General features: G+C 37.2%; 1 protein-coding gene across 7 annotated transcripts in view; it reads left to right on the top strand.

Annotated features, from left to right (window-relative positions):
• KIF16B (kinesin family member 16B) overlaps positions 1-16,406 on the top strand; it is a 137,111-nt gene that overhangs the window by 31,581 nt on the left and 89,124 nt on the right. For 6 of the 7 annotated variants that reach the window (XM_085054053.1, XM_085054052.1, XM_085054055.1 and 3 more), the window contains exons 10-12: positions 2,500-2,675; positions 4,520-4,585; positions 5,452-5,511. In XM_085054053.1, the coding sequence (XP_084910179.1) occupies positions 2,500-2,675; positions 4,520-4,585; positions 5,452-5,511 (302 nt within the window). The remainder of the gene's footprint in view (positions 1-2,499; positions 2,676-4,519; positions 4,586-5,451; positions 5,512-16,406) is intronic. The other variant, XM_085054051.1, reaches the window with a different exon arrangement.

Below are 16,406 nucleotides of genomic sequence, written 5' to 3'. Positions count from 1 at the left end.
CAGCTGGGGGGGAAGCTGTCACAGCAAAGGGCTGGAGAATCACAGTTGTTAACTGGGATCCTGCACGGTGTGCCTGCCTCAGGCCATGAGGCTTCCCCACTTTGCTCTGAGTGGCCCAGTTTTTACACAGTTAAACCAACAAGCTGACAAAATTTCTAATTTTATTCCTCATGTTGGCTTTTTTCACAAAGCCTGGCCAGCCTTTCCTTCCCAAAGGAGGAACCAAGGGAGTTGTCTTTGATCATATACCCCCCTAATTAGGCCAGATGTGGCCTTATCTGTTTTCTAGATATAGAAATGTAAATACATCTTTTGCCAGTAAATAAACACATGCAACAATACTCTGTTAATGAGCAAATGCGTATATAACATTTGGTTGGAAGATTCATCTGTATGTCAGCTTTGGCTCAGGGCCTGTTGTTCAGGCCTTAGTACTTCACTATTTCAGTGTCTCACCACCCTCTGGGTAAACAATTTTGTCCTAATACCTCATCTAAATCTCTTCACTTTCAGCTTGAAACCATTTTCCAGCCCAGGATGTGGCTGGCTTTCTGGGCTGTGAGAACTCACAGGACTGCTGGCTCATGTCCACCCACCAAAAAGAATCCCCAAGTTCTTCTCCAAAGGGCTGCTCACAATGAGTTCTTTTCCCAGTCTGTACTTGTATGTGAATTGCCCTGACCTAGGTGCAGCACCTTGCACTCAGACATGTTGACCCTCATTAGGTCTCTGTGGGCCCACTTGTTGAGCTTGTCCAGGTACCCCTGGATGTGAAGAGAAGAGCAGCTCTGAAGTTTCTCTCACTCTTTCCTGCTCAGATGAAATGTGGTCATAAATGGTGCAGTTCCCTTTTGGGAACAGTGGGATAGCAGAATTGAGGGAATAAAATGTCTCAGATCAAGTTCTGGTTCTTCAGAACCAGTCAAATTCTCTGGATAGCAGTTCTTTTGTTGCTTGATTTTGGGGATGTTTTTGGAATCCATGCCACTTGTTTTCCTCAGGATAGTCATAATAGTGCCAATAGATGATTGTGGACCAGACTCTGCTTTGGTCTCTGGCTTTTTAAGTAATGCTGTGCTGGCTGCTTTCTTCTTGTTGCTTTCTTGCAGTTACGTGGTTGAGCAATTTTTGTCTTTTTTCTTTTTTTTTTCTCTTGACAGAGGGTTTGGGAAGAGAGGTTTAAGAAACACAGTGAGCTTTCAGTGCCTATACTAATGATTACAGTACCTAGCTTCTTTTTCAGCTACTTCCTTACCTATTAGTGATGTTTCTGCTAGGCAGAGCTCTGATGGTTGATCTTTTCTCTAACAGTAACTACTGGTGATGTGGTAGAATTCCCTCACAGAGCTTGACAAGCTGCCCAGATACATTTAGCCTGCCTTTTCTGTAACTAAGCACAAAAAAAAAAAAGCAGGAAGATCACTTTAAACGGTAGGAAAGGCTGTTAGAAAAATATGTCTGATTTTTATTTGTCATATTTCTATAACCTATTGTAACACCTTTCTAGAAAGAGAATAATTGAGTACTGGAGAGGAGATAGTAGATAAAGCAGGGAAGTGAGAGTGGGAGCTGCGGGAAGTGTAGGCTGTTTCCAAGTGCATCTCCTGTAGTTCAGAGTCTCAAAAAGAATATTTATTGGTTTTGAGAGAATGGGAAAGGACAGGTTATTTTAGTTGCTTAATTAGTTTTTCAGGTGTTTTCATTGTCTGATTCTCTGATCGCTTGTTCAGTTTGATCATTAGGATTTCTGGATGGTTTTCTCTTCTGTGTTTTTGCTCATCTGTTTGGATGCCTTAGTTATCTTTCTGATTTGGAACATCATATATGTTGATAGGAAAATTAAGGGAAGGATAGCATTAGCACTTGCATTTAAATTGCATTGTTTTTTCTGGTTAGGTTGCTTGTAAAAATAATACTGGTTTCTCTTGATGCATCAGATAGCTGACAGTTCTGTGTGCTGCCAGATTCCTGCAGCTCAGGAGAGCAACTAGATTTGTAAATTATAGAAACTCTTCTCTTGTTTTGGTTCTTGTGTCTGTTTTTTTTTTTTAATGCTGTTTAATTTCCCTACTGTGTTTTGCCTGGAATGTCTTTTCTTTTCACTGATTACATTGATACTTAAAAAATACTCAGTGTTTTCCCCACTATTCTTGTAAAAACATTGCAAGAAAGCCTGTGAAGTATTCATGTGGGGCATTTTTGGTTGCTGGGGAAATGTAAATGTTAAATAGATTGACAGCAAGATTTCTTTGCAACTCTTGATTGCCAGACCTGATTATCCTAATACACTATTCTCATACAGTGTTTACTTACACAAAGTTACAGTGGTATGAAAGTGGAGTTCAGTGAAGAGTTGGAACAAATTGTATCCGTACTGGTTTATGATACATTTCTGTCTCTTCACTCACATTGAGCTTAGCTGACATTTAAAGTATAAACTAACTTCAGTCAATGAAACATACGGTGCTAGATAAACTGTTTCTGCTTTCATGTCTTTAGCTATTTCACCTGCTGATGTAAATTATGGAGAAACTTTAAGTACACTTCGCTATGCAAATAGAGCCAAAAACATCATCAACAAGCCCACGATTAATGAGGATCCTAACGTCAGGCTGATCCGTGAGCTGAGAGCTGAAATAGCCCGATTAAAAGCCCTGCTTGCTCAAGGGAATCAGGTTAGCTTCACTTGGAATTTGTGTATAATTTTCCTTGAGTTATAACATCTATTTCTAGAATGTGATGAGATAATTACCTTTCATTATATTGACTTGAGTAAACAAGCTCTGGGAGGCTACGAATGAATATTAGTTTCCTGATTCAATCAGTTTCCATGTGGTCAGCATATTACTTCTTTTAACAGAGGAGCAGAAAAAATAGTCATCCCAAAGCTTTTAGGTTTCTTGTAATATAATCCAAACTGGATTGCACTGTGTTGACTGTACAGTCAACACAGCATAAGCAGACTGAGCTAAAACTTATCTTCTGGCCTGTAGTATCTTAAAACAAGTAGAAGGTTTAAAGTATTTAAGATGCATAATATAAAAATGTGGGAGTATGAATGGATTTAAACAGTACATTTTACCTGTTTGGCTGCACAGTACATTAGAAGGCACATAACATGCTAAATATGTAAAAATATTTTCAGTGGTGGTGTAAGAAAACAAAAATTATGCTCTGCTTCACTTTTGCATGATTCTCTTTCTTGCTCTGTCAGCCTGATCTGCTGTAAACATTTGCTGCACAGGCTCAGTTTAGTTTCTCCTATATTCCAAGGATGGTGAAACCAAGGTAACAATAAGGAATGTCCAATTGGCTCAGAGCAGTTGTCTTTTTACACAATGTTGTTCAGGATTGCTGGATTTCATACTTGAGCAAATACAATTTGGAAGTATCTGAAGTAATACTTCTGATTACTTTCTAGAACTATGTAATTCTATTTTAGGTGGGCTGTTCAACATGAAATGTCAGTTCAGCATGGACTATTGTTAGTAGAAGGGTAGGACTTCAGCTAGATTTCATGCTATAAAAAACTTGCTGAAAAAGGGAATAGGACCACTCTTGGAAGCAGAAATGAGTATTGTAGATGACTGAAGCAGGGAGCTCTGCTTTGTTACAAATAGAAAACTCTTTATGGGGCTGAGTTACTTGTGTTTCTTTCATATTCTTTAGGAGGGGAAAATTAATTTATTTTCAAATTATGGTTTGCTTTAGAGTTAGCAAAGTAGAGGTAACTTGGATCCCCTTGAAGTTCAAATGCTTTGACCTAGTTTCAAGCTGTAAAATAGTGGATATTGAAAGTAAATCTGTTTCAGTGGTAGGATGTGGTAGATGGCTGTGTGGGAGATGATAGAGAACTTGCTTAAGTTAATTGAAATTGTGATGGCTGGTAAAACAGCCAATGGTGTGTTATGTATGCACCATAGTATAAATTTATGTATAACTTCATTTATAGTTTTCCTTTGAATTACCAGAACACTGTATTGTAAATGTTTCTGTACATCTGAAGGTACTGATTATCAAAACATGGTTCTGGATTCAGTGTAGAAGATCACATACAATGAGTACTGCTTGTGTGTTTGTATTGGTTCATAATTTTTCTCTTTTAAGGCCAGTTACATTAAGATACAGTTATTAAAGATAAGCAGTATACACACATAGTAAAGCAAAATGGTTATCTATTCATGCATAATAAATTTTCATGTTTAGCAGAAATATAAAGAAAGCTGTATCAGGAGTTAGCTGTTATACATGTGTCTAGTTTCTGTGTCTGCATGTGTGTGACCATGTGTATACAGTGAGTGAAAATAGTACTCTCAAACCAATTTCTGTTTGAAATATCTGCTTTGACAAGATATTGATTTTTCTGTTTGCTGTATTTAAAGGTAAAATGATACAGATTAAAGTTCAAAGGACTTTATGCTAAAGAATCGGAGAAATTGAACAATTGTATTTTATTTGGTTCCCCCAGAAATTGTTACTGTTTTCTTTTTGAATTGGTGTTTACTTTTTACAATTTTAGATTGCACTCTTGGATTCTCCAACAGCTTTAAGTATGGAAGAAAAGCTTCAGCAGAATGAAGCAAGGGTGAGTTATAATTTCCTAAACCAATTTTTTTAAACATCAAAAAAAAAAGGAAAGCTGGCTGGTCTGGATGCAACAGTGTTCATAGTTTTCAGGATTTATCTTAATGCACAATTAAATTTTGTCCCACAACAGCATTGCCTTGATGTTAAACAAAAAAAAAGTGTGTGACTTTGTAATTTTGTTATCCTACTAATATAAGATAACATTATAACTAAGAATAAAATATGTCTTTGATACTTATGTAGCAGTTCTGTTTAATGAAAAGATTTGTTCCCTGACCAGCTTGCCTTGCTAAAAAAGTATCTTTGTAAATAGACTTGATGATCCTAAGGTCTTTTCTAACCTGAATGATTCTATACCCAATGCTCTCCCTGTCTATAATGCCATCTTCTCACTTCTGTGCTGATAACAATGAAGTGGGTGGTTTCTAAGTTGCAGAAAATTTTGTCCTGAAGGTGACTGGTCTGCCTTTCCCCCTGCATGCCATGCTCAGAAGGGGGTCTTAGCCTGAACATGCCTACCTGTACCATGGGAAAGGAGCTGTCCTCTTATAGCTAAGGGGTCAGTCTGTGGCAGTAGACTTTGTAGGATGAAGCTCCTTATGAAACTGATTGAAGACAGACCATTATTGGAAGTAATTGTCCCTCACTTTCATTTCGTCTTACAGTGTAAATAAGCATTTTGTGTTTTGAGGGAGAAGTATTGTAGGTATGGCAACTAACTGCCAGACCATCAATGCTCTTCTAAATGCTTAAGTGTTAAACTTCACAAAGAATTGCACAAATACTTAGTACTTCTCTGAGAATGCATTTATCAAGAACTTTGGAAGAGATGTGAATTTTTTCAATATTTGTTTTCTTTCATAGGTACAAGCACTGACCAAAGAGTGGACTAACAAGTGGAATGAAACTCAAGATATTCTGAAAGTAAGGCAAATAAATAAATTCTCCTCTTGGTATTTGACCTAGCCTTAGTATTTTTCCTTTAAAAAAAAGGTCTTTTTCTAAGTCGTCTTCTTTGGCTCAACTCTTTCTGTTATTCACCATAGTGAGCCCAAAGTGCAAAACAGCTTCTCTCTAATAAGTCTTCAAATTGCTAAATGTTTTTATTGGTTACAAATGCAGAAAGCCTGGGCCAGGGGCTCATATCCTTGATATTTGTGTGGTATCAACAAGACCTGTGAATAATCACTTCTTACCTTACTTTGAGTGTCTCAGTGGATGTGGTGCATAGTAGATACTGATTTTCCATTGTTCTGGTGAGATTTTGTATTGCTATTTGGTGCATGATGCAAGTGGTAGTCTGAGATTATATTTTAATGGGCTGCTTAATGATTTTGTGCATATGTACAAGCACACGTGTGCATGCACACACACACACAGAAGAATAATTCCCACAATTTCTTTTTTTTCATGTTAACTAATATTTTTGTTGCCAAATGTTTTAACTGTTTTGTTAAAAAAAAATTTTGAAAACAAAGCTTAAGCTTTCATGATGTTCTGAGCATTACTTGTTTGTAGTGCAATTCAACCAAGCATTTAGAAGTAATTTTTTAATTCTCTGTATCACTGATCTGAGACTCGATTTTTCTTGTATCACTTTTTGATTTCCTAAATTTTTTTCTTCAAGTCCACCACTGTCTTTGATCTGACTTCCACATGAGTTGAATAGCTCCATGCTTAAAAATAAAAATAAAGCACAAACAGCAGAGAGAACAGGGCAGGGTTGATAACTACTTAGCAGTTGGCATGACAGAATGGAGTCTTTAATGTCTATCTAGATACTGAACTAGGAATTACCAATTGCATATTCATCAGAAATGTTTTGGGTACAACTTTATGTTACTTCTGTGTTATTTTGTTGTTTTGAAGCACCTGTGCATACATAAAATGTTGTTAATCCTCTCTTTATTCATGTGTGGATTAGGAAGTCCTTTGTCACATTGTGAATTTTGGTTAATTGTGTAAAGTAAATGAACATTATGTTGCACATAGGAAGTTTTGAAAGCTCTATGTTGGAAATGCACTGATTCCTGCACAGATATTATAGAATCAGAGGAGGTGTTAACTGAGCAGTAGATATAAGCAAGGGAAAGCTGCATTTGTTAAATACTTGAATGTAAAGGACTTAAACACAGAAGCTGTGATTTCTGATTTTCTACTGAGCTTTTTTAAGCTTAATTTGTGCAGCTTCTGTATGAACTGCACTCTCATAGGATGCTATTTGAGTGTATGAGCATAGCTTATATTCCACTCTTGGATTAAAGGCAGTTGAGCAAACTTTCTTTGTCCCAACCCCCCTGAAAATCTGCCAACGATTTCTTAGTTGTGCTGTTTTATTTTACACCATTTCACCAAAGGGCTCCATATTTTTATTGACTTCTTGTTTAATGATTTGTGAAATCACTGCCAGCATATGAGTGGGAAAGGGGTTTTTGGAAGTTTGCCAGGCTGAGTCACTGGAAAGCAGATTTTAATCTATAGAGAGCAGTGATATTTTTTGTAATGGATTCTCTGTAAGCTCACTGGGGTTTTTGTTTTGTCATTAGTGTTCCCACCTTGCACACAGAGACCATACACGTTAATTTGTAAAAACAGATTGTCTTGACACTCTGAGAAGTGAGACTGTCTTTGTATGTCCACATCACTGAAGTCACACGTGCCGCTTTTCCCATGCCATAATTCAGTAACTTTCAGGACATTCTTCATTAAGGAACTTAGAATTCCATATTTGCATTACATTTAAATGTTTTTTCCCTTGCTTCCCCCTAGCTTTGCCATCCTGAGATAGTTGCTGCCTTCCAATTCCTGCCCTGCCAGAGGCTTGGAGAATTAAAAACCATTTGCTTTTCAGTTTCTAACACTTTTTGCTCCAAATCTTTTAGGCATATGTGTCGCTGTTGAGCCGCTAGCAGAGTAAAGAAGCCAGTTCTCCGTGGCAAGAAGGAAAGAAAGACCTTTATTGTTTTGATTTCATCATATATATAGAGTTTTCAAAGGTCACCCAGATTGGTCAGTCAGAAGCCTCCCCCTAGGCCTGATTGGCCAGGCCTGCACCGTCCAGATCTTGGGACACTGTTTTTAATAACATCCAAACTTTATCTTTATTTATAAAACACAAAAGGAATTCTCACAGGAAAGACCTGTGCTAGCCACACTTATGCCTGAGAGATGCAAGTGCACTGGTTGGTAGCTGAATGGGATTCCCTACTTTATTATATATAGTTCTACTTTTTCTGTACTAAGTTCTAAATATTAAAGTTCACGTGATTTTGAATTGTTCTCACAGGCTGATGGGGAAATCTGTAACTATTTAAATCCAAAATAGTTGAAAGGATTTTGCATAAGCCTTGTAAAATACAGTAAAAATCAGAGGCATGCTGGTGTCTTGTACTAGGTCAACAGATATTGCTGCAAAAAGTTACCTTCAGTGAATACAGTGCTTTCTTCAGGCAAAGATGCCTGACAAAGAAACGATGTTTTGCAGGAAAGATGTTCCCTAAAATTGTTCACCCTTGCCAGTTATTTTGAACCTTGTTTAAAATTAGACCAGCAGCATCTAAATGCTACCTTGAAAATAATTCATAGAGAATGGAAGATACTATCCAACTAGACAGTACCAAGGAACAGAAAATGCCATGTGAAGGCAAGTTTTTTATAAAAAGTATCTGTCAGCCTAAAGTTCAGTTATTCGAGTCAGCACTGTGCCATATGTGCAGCTGACATGTGCATCCCAGTATTCTGCCTTATTTGTGTTTGTAGCTTTTATCCCCTTGGGCGTTTGTGTGTCGTTTACCTGAAGTTACATTTTTCAATCGCGGTGTGCATCTTTAGACTGAGTATGTTGAACTGTTCCATCTGTAAATGTTTTCAGTTTTGGATTTGGGGCAGCATGCAGTGGCTGAATGCCACTGGCAGCTGTGAACATCTCGTTCACATCCTTCATTGTGTTGTTGATAGATTGGACATATCTTGGGGATGGTAGTACTGATAGTGTGCTCTCTTTCTTTCATGCTTTTGGAAGAATCCTTTTGGAGGGTGACTGTCTGGCTTCCTCTATACTCCAAATTATTGTCAGCTCACACCTAAAGCCCAAATCTTCTTTCTTTATTTATTGAAAGCTTAGGACACTGCAAATATCAGGGTTTAAATTAGTGCTGATTCTGTATGAAGGATTCTATATTGTGTAGCATGGCAGGTTCTTGGTGTTGCTGATCTGCCTGAAATGCCAAGTGTTGTTTGCCTTAGCGATGTTTGTTTTCATCCTTGACCTCCTCACTGTAATACAAAGTGATACTCTAACCTTATGAACTTAGTATTACAATCTGTCTTCTGTTCTTCTTTTTTATAAAAGCAAGAATATTTTAATGCTTAATAAACTTTAAAAATATGTGGATGATGCTTCACTGTTGGGTAAAATTCTGCATTGGAACCCGAGTGATATTGTTTGTTTTAAGTCCACAGGCTTTGGGTTATTTCTTTAAATGTCACCAAAGAATTGCACCTTATGGAACAATGTTGCTTTACATTGCTTCTCTGTCTTCTGGGGTCTTTCACCCTCAGCACTTAACTGCAGCATTTTGCTTTCATCTCAAGCTCATTGAATCTTTCTGTGGATTTTTCTTTTCCTTCTCTTAATGTTCTTCTGTACACATTTCCAAAAAGAAGAGGAGGAGGGAAGAAATTCTGTTTACTCTTTTCCTTAGTTTAGTCCTTTTTGTACTGTTCTGCTAAAGATCAGTCCTGGGGTCTTTAATTTCTTTGTATCATCTTTCTGAGATGTTAGGGTAACCTATACAACTTTTGATTTTTCTCTTGCCTTTAGGCTTTAATTGATAAAAAACTTCTTTTGATGTGGCTGCTATATTTGACTGCATATGTTGTTATTCTCCTAGAGATCTTTTTCTTTTACTCTCACCTTATTTTTGTCATCCTTTGTGCATGTTTCAATTTCTTTCTCTAACCTTTAGCAGCTTTTATATTAATATTTTCAAAATGTGCACTCCTTTATATAATTCTCTGCTGGCTTTTTGTCCCAACCTTCTTTTAAATTTCTTTTCCCTTTTTCTGTTTGTGTAGAAATTGCTGTGACTTTCAGCTTCTGCCTTATTGATGTATGTCATTTGTAGATAGTGTAAAGGTATTTAAATGCTCTCCTTTATTAGTCTGAAGTAGATTTAGAGTTCCCTTTTATTTCCTTATCCTGTTGTTTGATTCTAATCACGTCATTAGCTTTGTATGTTGGTGGTCAACCAACATCAAAGGATTCAGAGAGATCTATCTTCAGAGTCTATAAAAGGACAGGGTTTTTTTGTGTGTGTGCCTAATGCTTGTGCCAATAGTTAAACTAGTCTCTGCTTCAACTGGCTTTGTGCTGTTGGATTTAGTGACACCACCTCACTTGCATCAATAATACTAATTCTGCTGCAACGCTTTACCACATGGTGTGTAAATGTGTTATTGAATACTGTTTATTGATGTTTTGTTTGATTATTCCTTCTCTTTCTTGTGCCTCTTGGTTGACTACTGCTTAATAGTACATATTTATGCCTTAACAATGGTTGTTAAGTGGGTTGAATAAGAAAACTGTGTGAAAACTGCTTATGAAAAGCATTAGCATCTACTGTTTATTTATATCAAGCCTCTTTTTGGGGGCGATAAAATACCCTTCACTTGCCATGATGAATAAGTAAAGACTAATACCAAACAATTACTTTGGTGGACATACTCCTCTAAGTGGGAGAATTTTCTTTCTTTAGGAATCCTGGCTATATCCACTAAAGACCCTAGGAGACCGAATCTGAAAGCAACTGTGTTGCTCTTTATGAGGTGTAGATTAGAGTGGAAGAAGCAAATACATTTTGATTTTAATCATTTGCTTTCTGTGGTGGCTTGCATACCATATTGAGCTCTGCCAAGAGCAGTTTGTTGTGTTCTGTATAAATGCTGCATTATTTTCATTTCCAGATAATCTTTAAACCACTGTTGCTGAATGGTATTTAAACACTTTTGTCTGGGTTCTTCTGCCAGAAATGCTGGCCATACATTACCATTTTGCTCTTTTATGCCTTTTTGTTACTACCTATGAACCCTGACTGGCTTGTCTCCTTTTCCTCTTCTCGTTCTGCCCCAGTATGTTGCCCTTTGATGAGCATTTGTTTTCTTCATTCTTTCATGTCATTGTTTTAACAAGCTCAGTCCTCGGGTGAGAAGTGCTCTCAATTAGCAACTTCTGCTTTCACCTAAAATTCTAGTGTCTACTTCCACTTTTGATGGCTCTAGGGTAGAGAAGTTCTACAAGCTCTTGGGCTCCTGAAAAACAAACTTTAAAACTTCTAAAAATTATATAGGCTTTAATCCTGCCCTTAAAAAGTGCAGGTGAGTTTTAAAGACTTCTGGTCACATGCCTGTGGAGAGCAGATTCGAAAAATGGTTCTATTTACAGGTCAAATGAAAAAAAAATGGAGTTACAACACTGTTGTGCATTTGTGTATAAAGCAGTCTGCATGATACTGTATGTAAATGGTTTGCAGCTTTGGCATATGTATTTGTTTGTATCTTTGGCAGGAATTGTTTCTAAGGTTTTTTCACATTCAGTAAGTGAATTATTTTTGTAAACTTGTTGCTCGTTAGACATATTGGTGTTGCATTTTGGTTAGAATGTCTGTTGTTGGCTCTGTTTGAAGTGTAACTCTGTACTTCTAAAGGGAGAATTACGTCTGTACTTTGACTTGAACAAATCTTATTTGATATTTTATGACTTCTTCTGTTCGTCATCTGTTTGTGTTAGACAACTGTCATTGCATGCTTCCAGTTTTTGTTTCCTTTCTGCAAGCTATGTCATCTGCTTGAATTTGTAAGAGGTTTAAAAATCACTGCAAAATCATCACAGGATTGCACAGCTATGGAACTGGCAGAAAGAATTTAAGTCAGATGTTGCTGCTGAATTTGTTTTCTTTTAGGAAAGTTGATAGAATAAATAGAGTAACAGCTCTGTTCCTAGGGATGTTGGCTTTATCAACAATTGTTTGCCCTCTGACAATTATATAATGTATGTTGATTTATCAAACTGAGTTTGTATGGAAAAGTGCACATTCCCATTAAGTAGTCTCTTATTAATATATTATGCTAAATAGAATTGCCTTCAGCTGGCTTGTGAGTGTTGTGCAGAGGAAAAGATGCTATGAAAGTTTTAAGACGGCTGATGTTAGTTAATTCTTGTTTATCTTGGTCAGTAATCACACAAAAAATGAAAATAGCATGTCTTCTCTAGAAGCTTGTTTAAGTGTGGTTTTGATTTCTTGCACTAGATGTCACTGCAGATACAAAAATCAGGTTCTTCTGCATGCTTAATTTGGATTTAATTCAGATATTTTAAGGGAAAATGATTCGCAATATCTTGAATTTCATTGCTGTTCACATCCACTAAAGGAAGTTTATGAGAATGGCAAAACATTGCTTTAGGAGCAAGTTCTGAAGAACCTGAGTAACTGTTTTGACAAAAATACTTCAGAACAACAATTCACTGTTACAATGCACTGTATACTGATAATGTACATTAAGATTTATTGCAATTCTTTTTCAGTGCATTTTTCAACTCTATTTTTCAACTGACAGTGTATCTAGAATGTTTGACAGCTTTAGCTAAAGCCTTTAAAATATGTTTATTTTCTTAACTTTGTATCCTTGATATTTTAGAGATGTGGAAGAACAGTTTCTGAGAGAGACAGTAGCTCTTATTTTACCAGGTAATGCAGTTGAGAAAGCAAGCAGGCTTTTGGACATTGAGATCTTTCACCAGGCCACTTCTGCTATTTATTTTCATTGGATATTGCAGTTTAAACACCAGTGGCAATGACATGCAGTTTCTATTTACAACTGCTTCTTTTAACATTTTTCTCTTGATTAATCACTTCTGTAGATTTATTATTGAGTTTCAGTACATTAAAATTTAATAGTTTTGTTGGGTTTTTTCCATCTTTTTTTAATAAAGTTGTCTGATAACAAGGAAGTAATTACTGTTCTTGGTCCTCGTACATTATTTATCCACAGCTCTTGCCTCCTGAGCAATGACAAGTAATATTAAGTTTAGATCTCAATTTTATTAGGGCTTGTTTTCTTATACCTGGCATTGTACATTATGTATTTATTTCCCAAGTGTAGCAGTTACTAGCAGTAGTTGTAGTTTATAACTTCATCCATTCTGGTCAGAAGATTTCTCATTTGCAATTTGAGTTTGGGCAGAGATTATCCAAACATGATTTGTTTTACCTTGAAGAGACATTGTTTTTTCATACTATATGGCTGAACAGATTATTAACATTATTAAGTGATGATTATTACTTTACCTTATAATCCTCCTTGCTTCGGTCTGGTAGGTATACCTATGTTAATTCAAACTGAGAATAAAGAAAATAGAATGGAATGAAATTTTCTATAAAAGCAAACAGATAGAAACTTTTAAAGGGGTTATATGGTTGTCCTGAAATACAAATTGCTTTTTCTTCAGAGGAGCAGTTATCATTGCTCTTCCATCACCAATAATTTTTTTCAGTGATTTGTCCAGTCTCAGCCTTGGCTTGCTGTTGTCAGAGCATGAAAAAAGTACTGAATTGGGAACTGGTGCTACTGATCTACTGTAGCTCTTTTCCTAATAGAAACAATATTGAAAGGGTCCCAGCCACCTGGGGAGTGCTGAGTGCAGTAGTCAAAAGCAGATTTCAAAAGGAACAATTGTCTGCTTTCAAGTCTTTCTGCCACCTGTGTTCATCTGATTAATAAATCTCCTTTTTTGCTTGCAGATGCTGTAGCTGCTTGTGATGCCTCAGTGGTGGACTGACCACTTTTAACTTTCAGTTTCTGCTAGAAAGTTGTGATCAAGAGATGCCTAATGCTATTGATTGTTTTTTGTTTCAGTTTTAAACTGGTTTTTCCACTTGAAACCAGCTGGACCATAAGAGAAGCATGACTGGGTACTACAGTTTCTGAGCTCACAAACCACTGTTTAAGCCAGGGTTGAAATGTTTGGTTGGTAGGCTGTGCATTTCAAAAGAGGCCCTCCAGTGTCTAGGAGTAACCATTCTGCCAAATATTTCACTGCCCTCCTCCTTCCAAGTGGGGCTCTGCATTTGCAGATTATCCAGGCCATGCTTGGCTTTCATCCATCCCTAGAGCTTGTAGGCAGTTTTCAAATGACAGGGAGTCAGACAGAGTGGGTTGCTTTTGAAATCCTTTCTACAGCTCAGATGTCACTTGTTCAACAGTTCCTCCTGGGCATTTGGTCTGCATTCCTCTTAATTATCTTGTGCCAGGAAGATGGTCTAAATTTATAGTGGAAACTCATGAAAGAGGAAGTATGTCTTGAAAACTGTGTCTTGTAAAGGGTCAGCAAAGAAGTATTAAGAAAGAGAGAAATGAAATGTAAGTTTCTCTTTGGATTTGGTTATGGAATGGGGAAGAAGCATTCCAACATCAACAGTTTTGATGAACCCCAAATTTCTATCTGCCTCACAAAGGAGCTGTTTCTAATGACAGTGTGATATGAAATGCTGGAACCATTTTATTCTGCTGATGTTGTTAGCAGTACATTTAGGAGTTTATTGCTGTGTGATTCTGATAGCTTTGAGTACATGGTACTGTTGTGCACCTGACTTCTCATCTTAATTGGAAGCTGAGCATTAGCCTTGATTCCTGCAGTCACACTGCTGCAGCAGTGCAGCTTGAGCCATGTACTTTTCTTTTTTTGTGCTTCCCAACTGCAGAGAAGGTATTTCTAATGAAATCCCCTAAGAGGTGTCTTCAACACAGGTGGCAGCACAGTCTGTGGCTGTTGCAGCCAGTCAAGAATGTGCATCTAACTATGAATATTCCTCTGCAAAAGTCTTTGCTGTTGTGTTGCTAGTCCTGAAGTCTGTTTTTTCTCCTTGGTGGTTGTTGCTTGCTAGTATGCATAGTCCTACACCTTCCTCCAATTTCTTTCAATAGCATGGGTTATGTGTTGGTCCCAAGGTCACAGATTGAAAGCAATCTATTATTTTAGATTCATCTCTACAGAAGTAGTGACGAATTTCTAGGTAAACAGAACTCTATATAAGTGGAACGTGTAATTCTCCCATCACCCAAGAAACATGCAAAACCCAAAATAACTTTTAGAATTAATAAATGTATTAGTTATGAGCCTAGTTTTTTTCTCCCTCTACAATTCCCTGACTCATTCATCATCCAGCTTTAGCAACAAATGAGGTAGGAGTCCTGTAGATAATAGTCCACTGCTTTTTGAATTAATTCCCAGAATAAAGTCTATGGAATGAATTATTCACATGTCCTGTAGAAAATATGTGAACATGTAATTAAAGGCTGTTTTGTAATGCACATGGAAGAAGAGATGAATGAAAATAGCCTGTGTCTTTGTCTTTCATCCAGGCCTTTCCCCCTTTTTAGATATCAGCATGAAGAATACTGAGGGTGCATTGCTGTCTCCTGTTGATTATACCCAGAGGTATAATCTCTCCTGCTAGGAAGCTTCAGTAATGGCAAGAAAAGTCTAGTTCTCTGCCCCAAATGTCAGTGTTGCTAAATGTAGACTTACTTTGTCCTTTGAGACTAGTGTATGCTCACTGTGTTCACACATAGGAAACTCTGAAGCCTCCTTCACTTGAGACAAACCAAATTTGCTCTGGGTGCCTTACTTCTTGAAACAGAAGAATAGTTTTCCCTTAGGCCAGGCTAGTGGGGACAGGAACCAGCCTGCAGCAGATGCTCCAGCATGGAAAACAGCAGCTTTGATGGTTTAAATTTTATAAGCCACTGGAAAATATGATTTTACAGACTAGTGTCCAGGAAGCCAAAATGGGAACCTCTAGTTACAAGTAGCCAAATCCTGCAGTTCTATTCAGGGGATTTTTCTCAAATGTCAGAAGTAGTTCTGTCTGTACAAAGTCTGAAGTGTCAAGGAGCAGGCATTTGCACTTAGGTTGGTCCTTGGAATTCTAGGGATGAAAGCTAAATTTTCTGAAAAATAGCTTTAAATCTGCCAAGGCTTCTGATGGAAATCCTTGCAGCACATTAAATGTAGAGGTGCTTTGGGGTGCCACCACAATAATAGGGTTTCTGTGTATTAGTATCCAGCTCTATGTCAACAGTGAGCTAGTGGCAATCCATTCCAAGGGGAAAGAGAAATAATGAAAAATGGAAAAGGCAAGCTGATCTCCTGAGACTAAGAACTTCTCCTGCAATTTCCTTATTCTTAAAAGGAATTGCTTATCATTTTAGCTTTGCTGTCTTAGCAGTTGCCCATTTAAGCAGTTCTGCATCTGCCTTTTTCATTGACCTTCATTGCAGAGAGCTATTGATGCCTCTGTGGGCTGCTGCAGGAGCACCTGCACTTTCACAGTAAGCTGCTCACAATGAAACTATGGTTTTCTGATCTTGGTTGTTGCAGACTCTTTAATGGATTTTCCTACTTGATGAGAGTGCTACCATCTAATGCCCTCGGAGAAGGGGGAAAAACTGCTTAGGAAGTTTCTGCAGTGGTGGTTTTCTTTGTAGGTTTGGATAGTTACAGTTTCTTCTTCTCAGAAGAATGAAATGTCTTACTTCCACTAAACTTGTTTTAATTGCGCTGACAACAGCCAACAGTATAGTGTTAATTCTTTGTTCCATTATCCAGAAGGAGAAGACATGGTAGGAATTTGTGCCTTATCTAACATCTGTATGCACAAGGAAATCAATATCCCCTTTCATAATTGATAGTTATACAAATAATTAATTTATAGCCTGTAAAGGAAGAGCATATTTTTAATTTTCAAAAACATTTTATTGAA

This window comes from Lichenostomus cassidix, chromosome 3, assembly GCF_008360975.1.
Source record: "Lichenostomus cassidix isolate B80296 chromosome 3, HeHo_3.0, whole genome shotgun sequence".
In the NCBI taxonomy this organism is placed as follows: domain Eukaryota; kingdom Metazoa; phylum Chordata; class Aves; order Passeriformes; family Meliphagidae; genus Lichenostomus; species Lichenostomus cassidix.
This window is presented reverse-complemented; position numbering and strand designations above follow the sequence as displayed.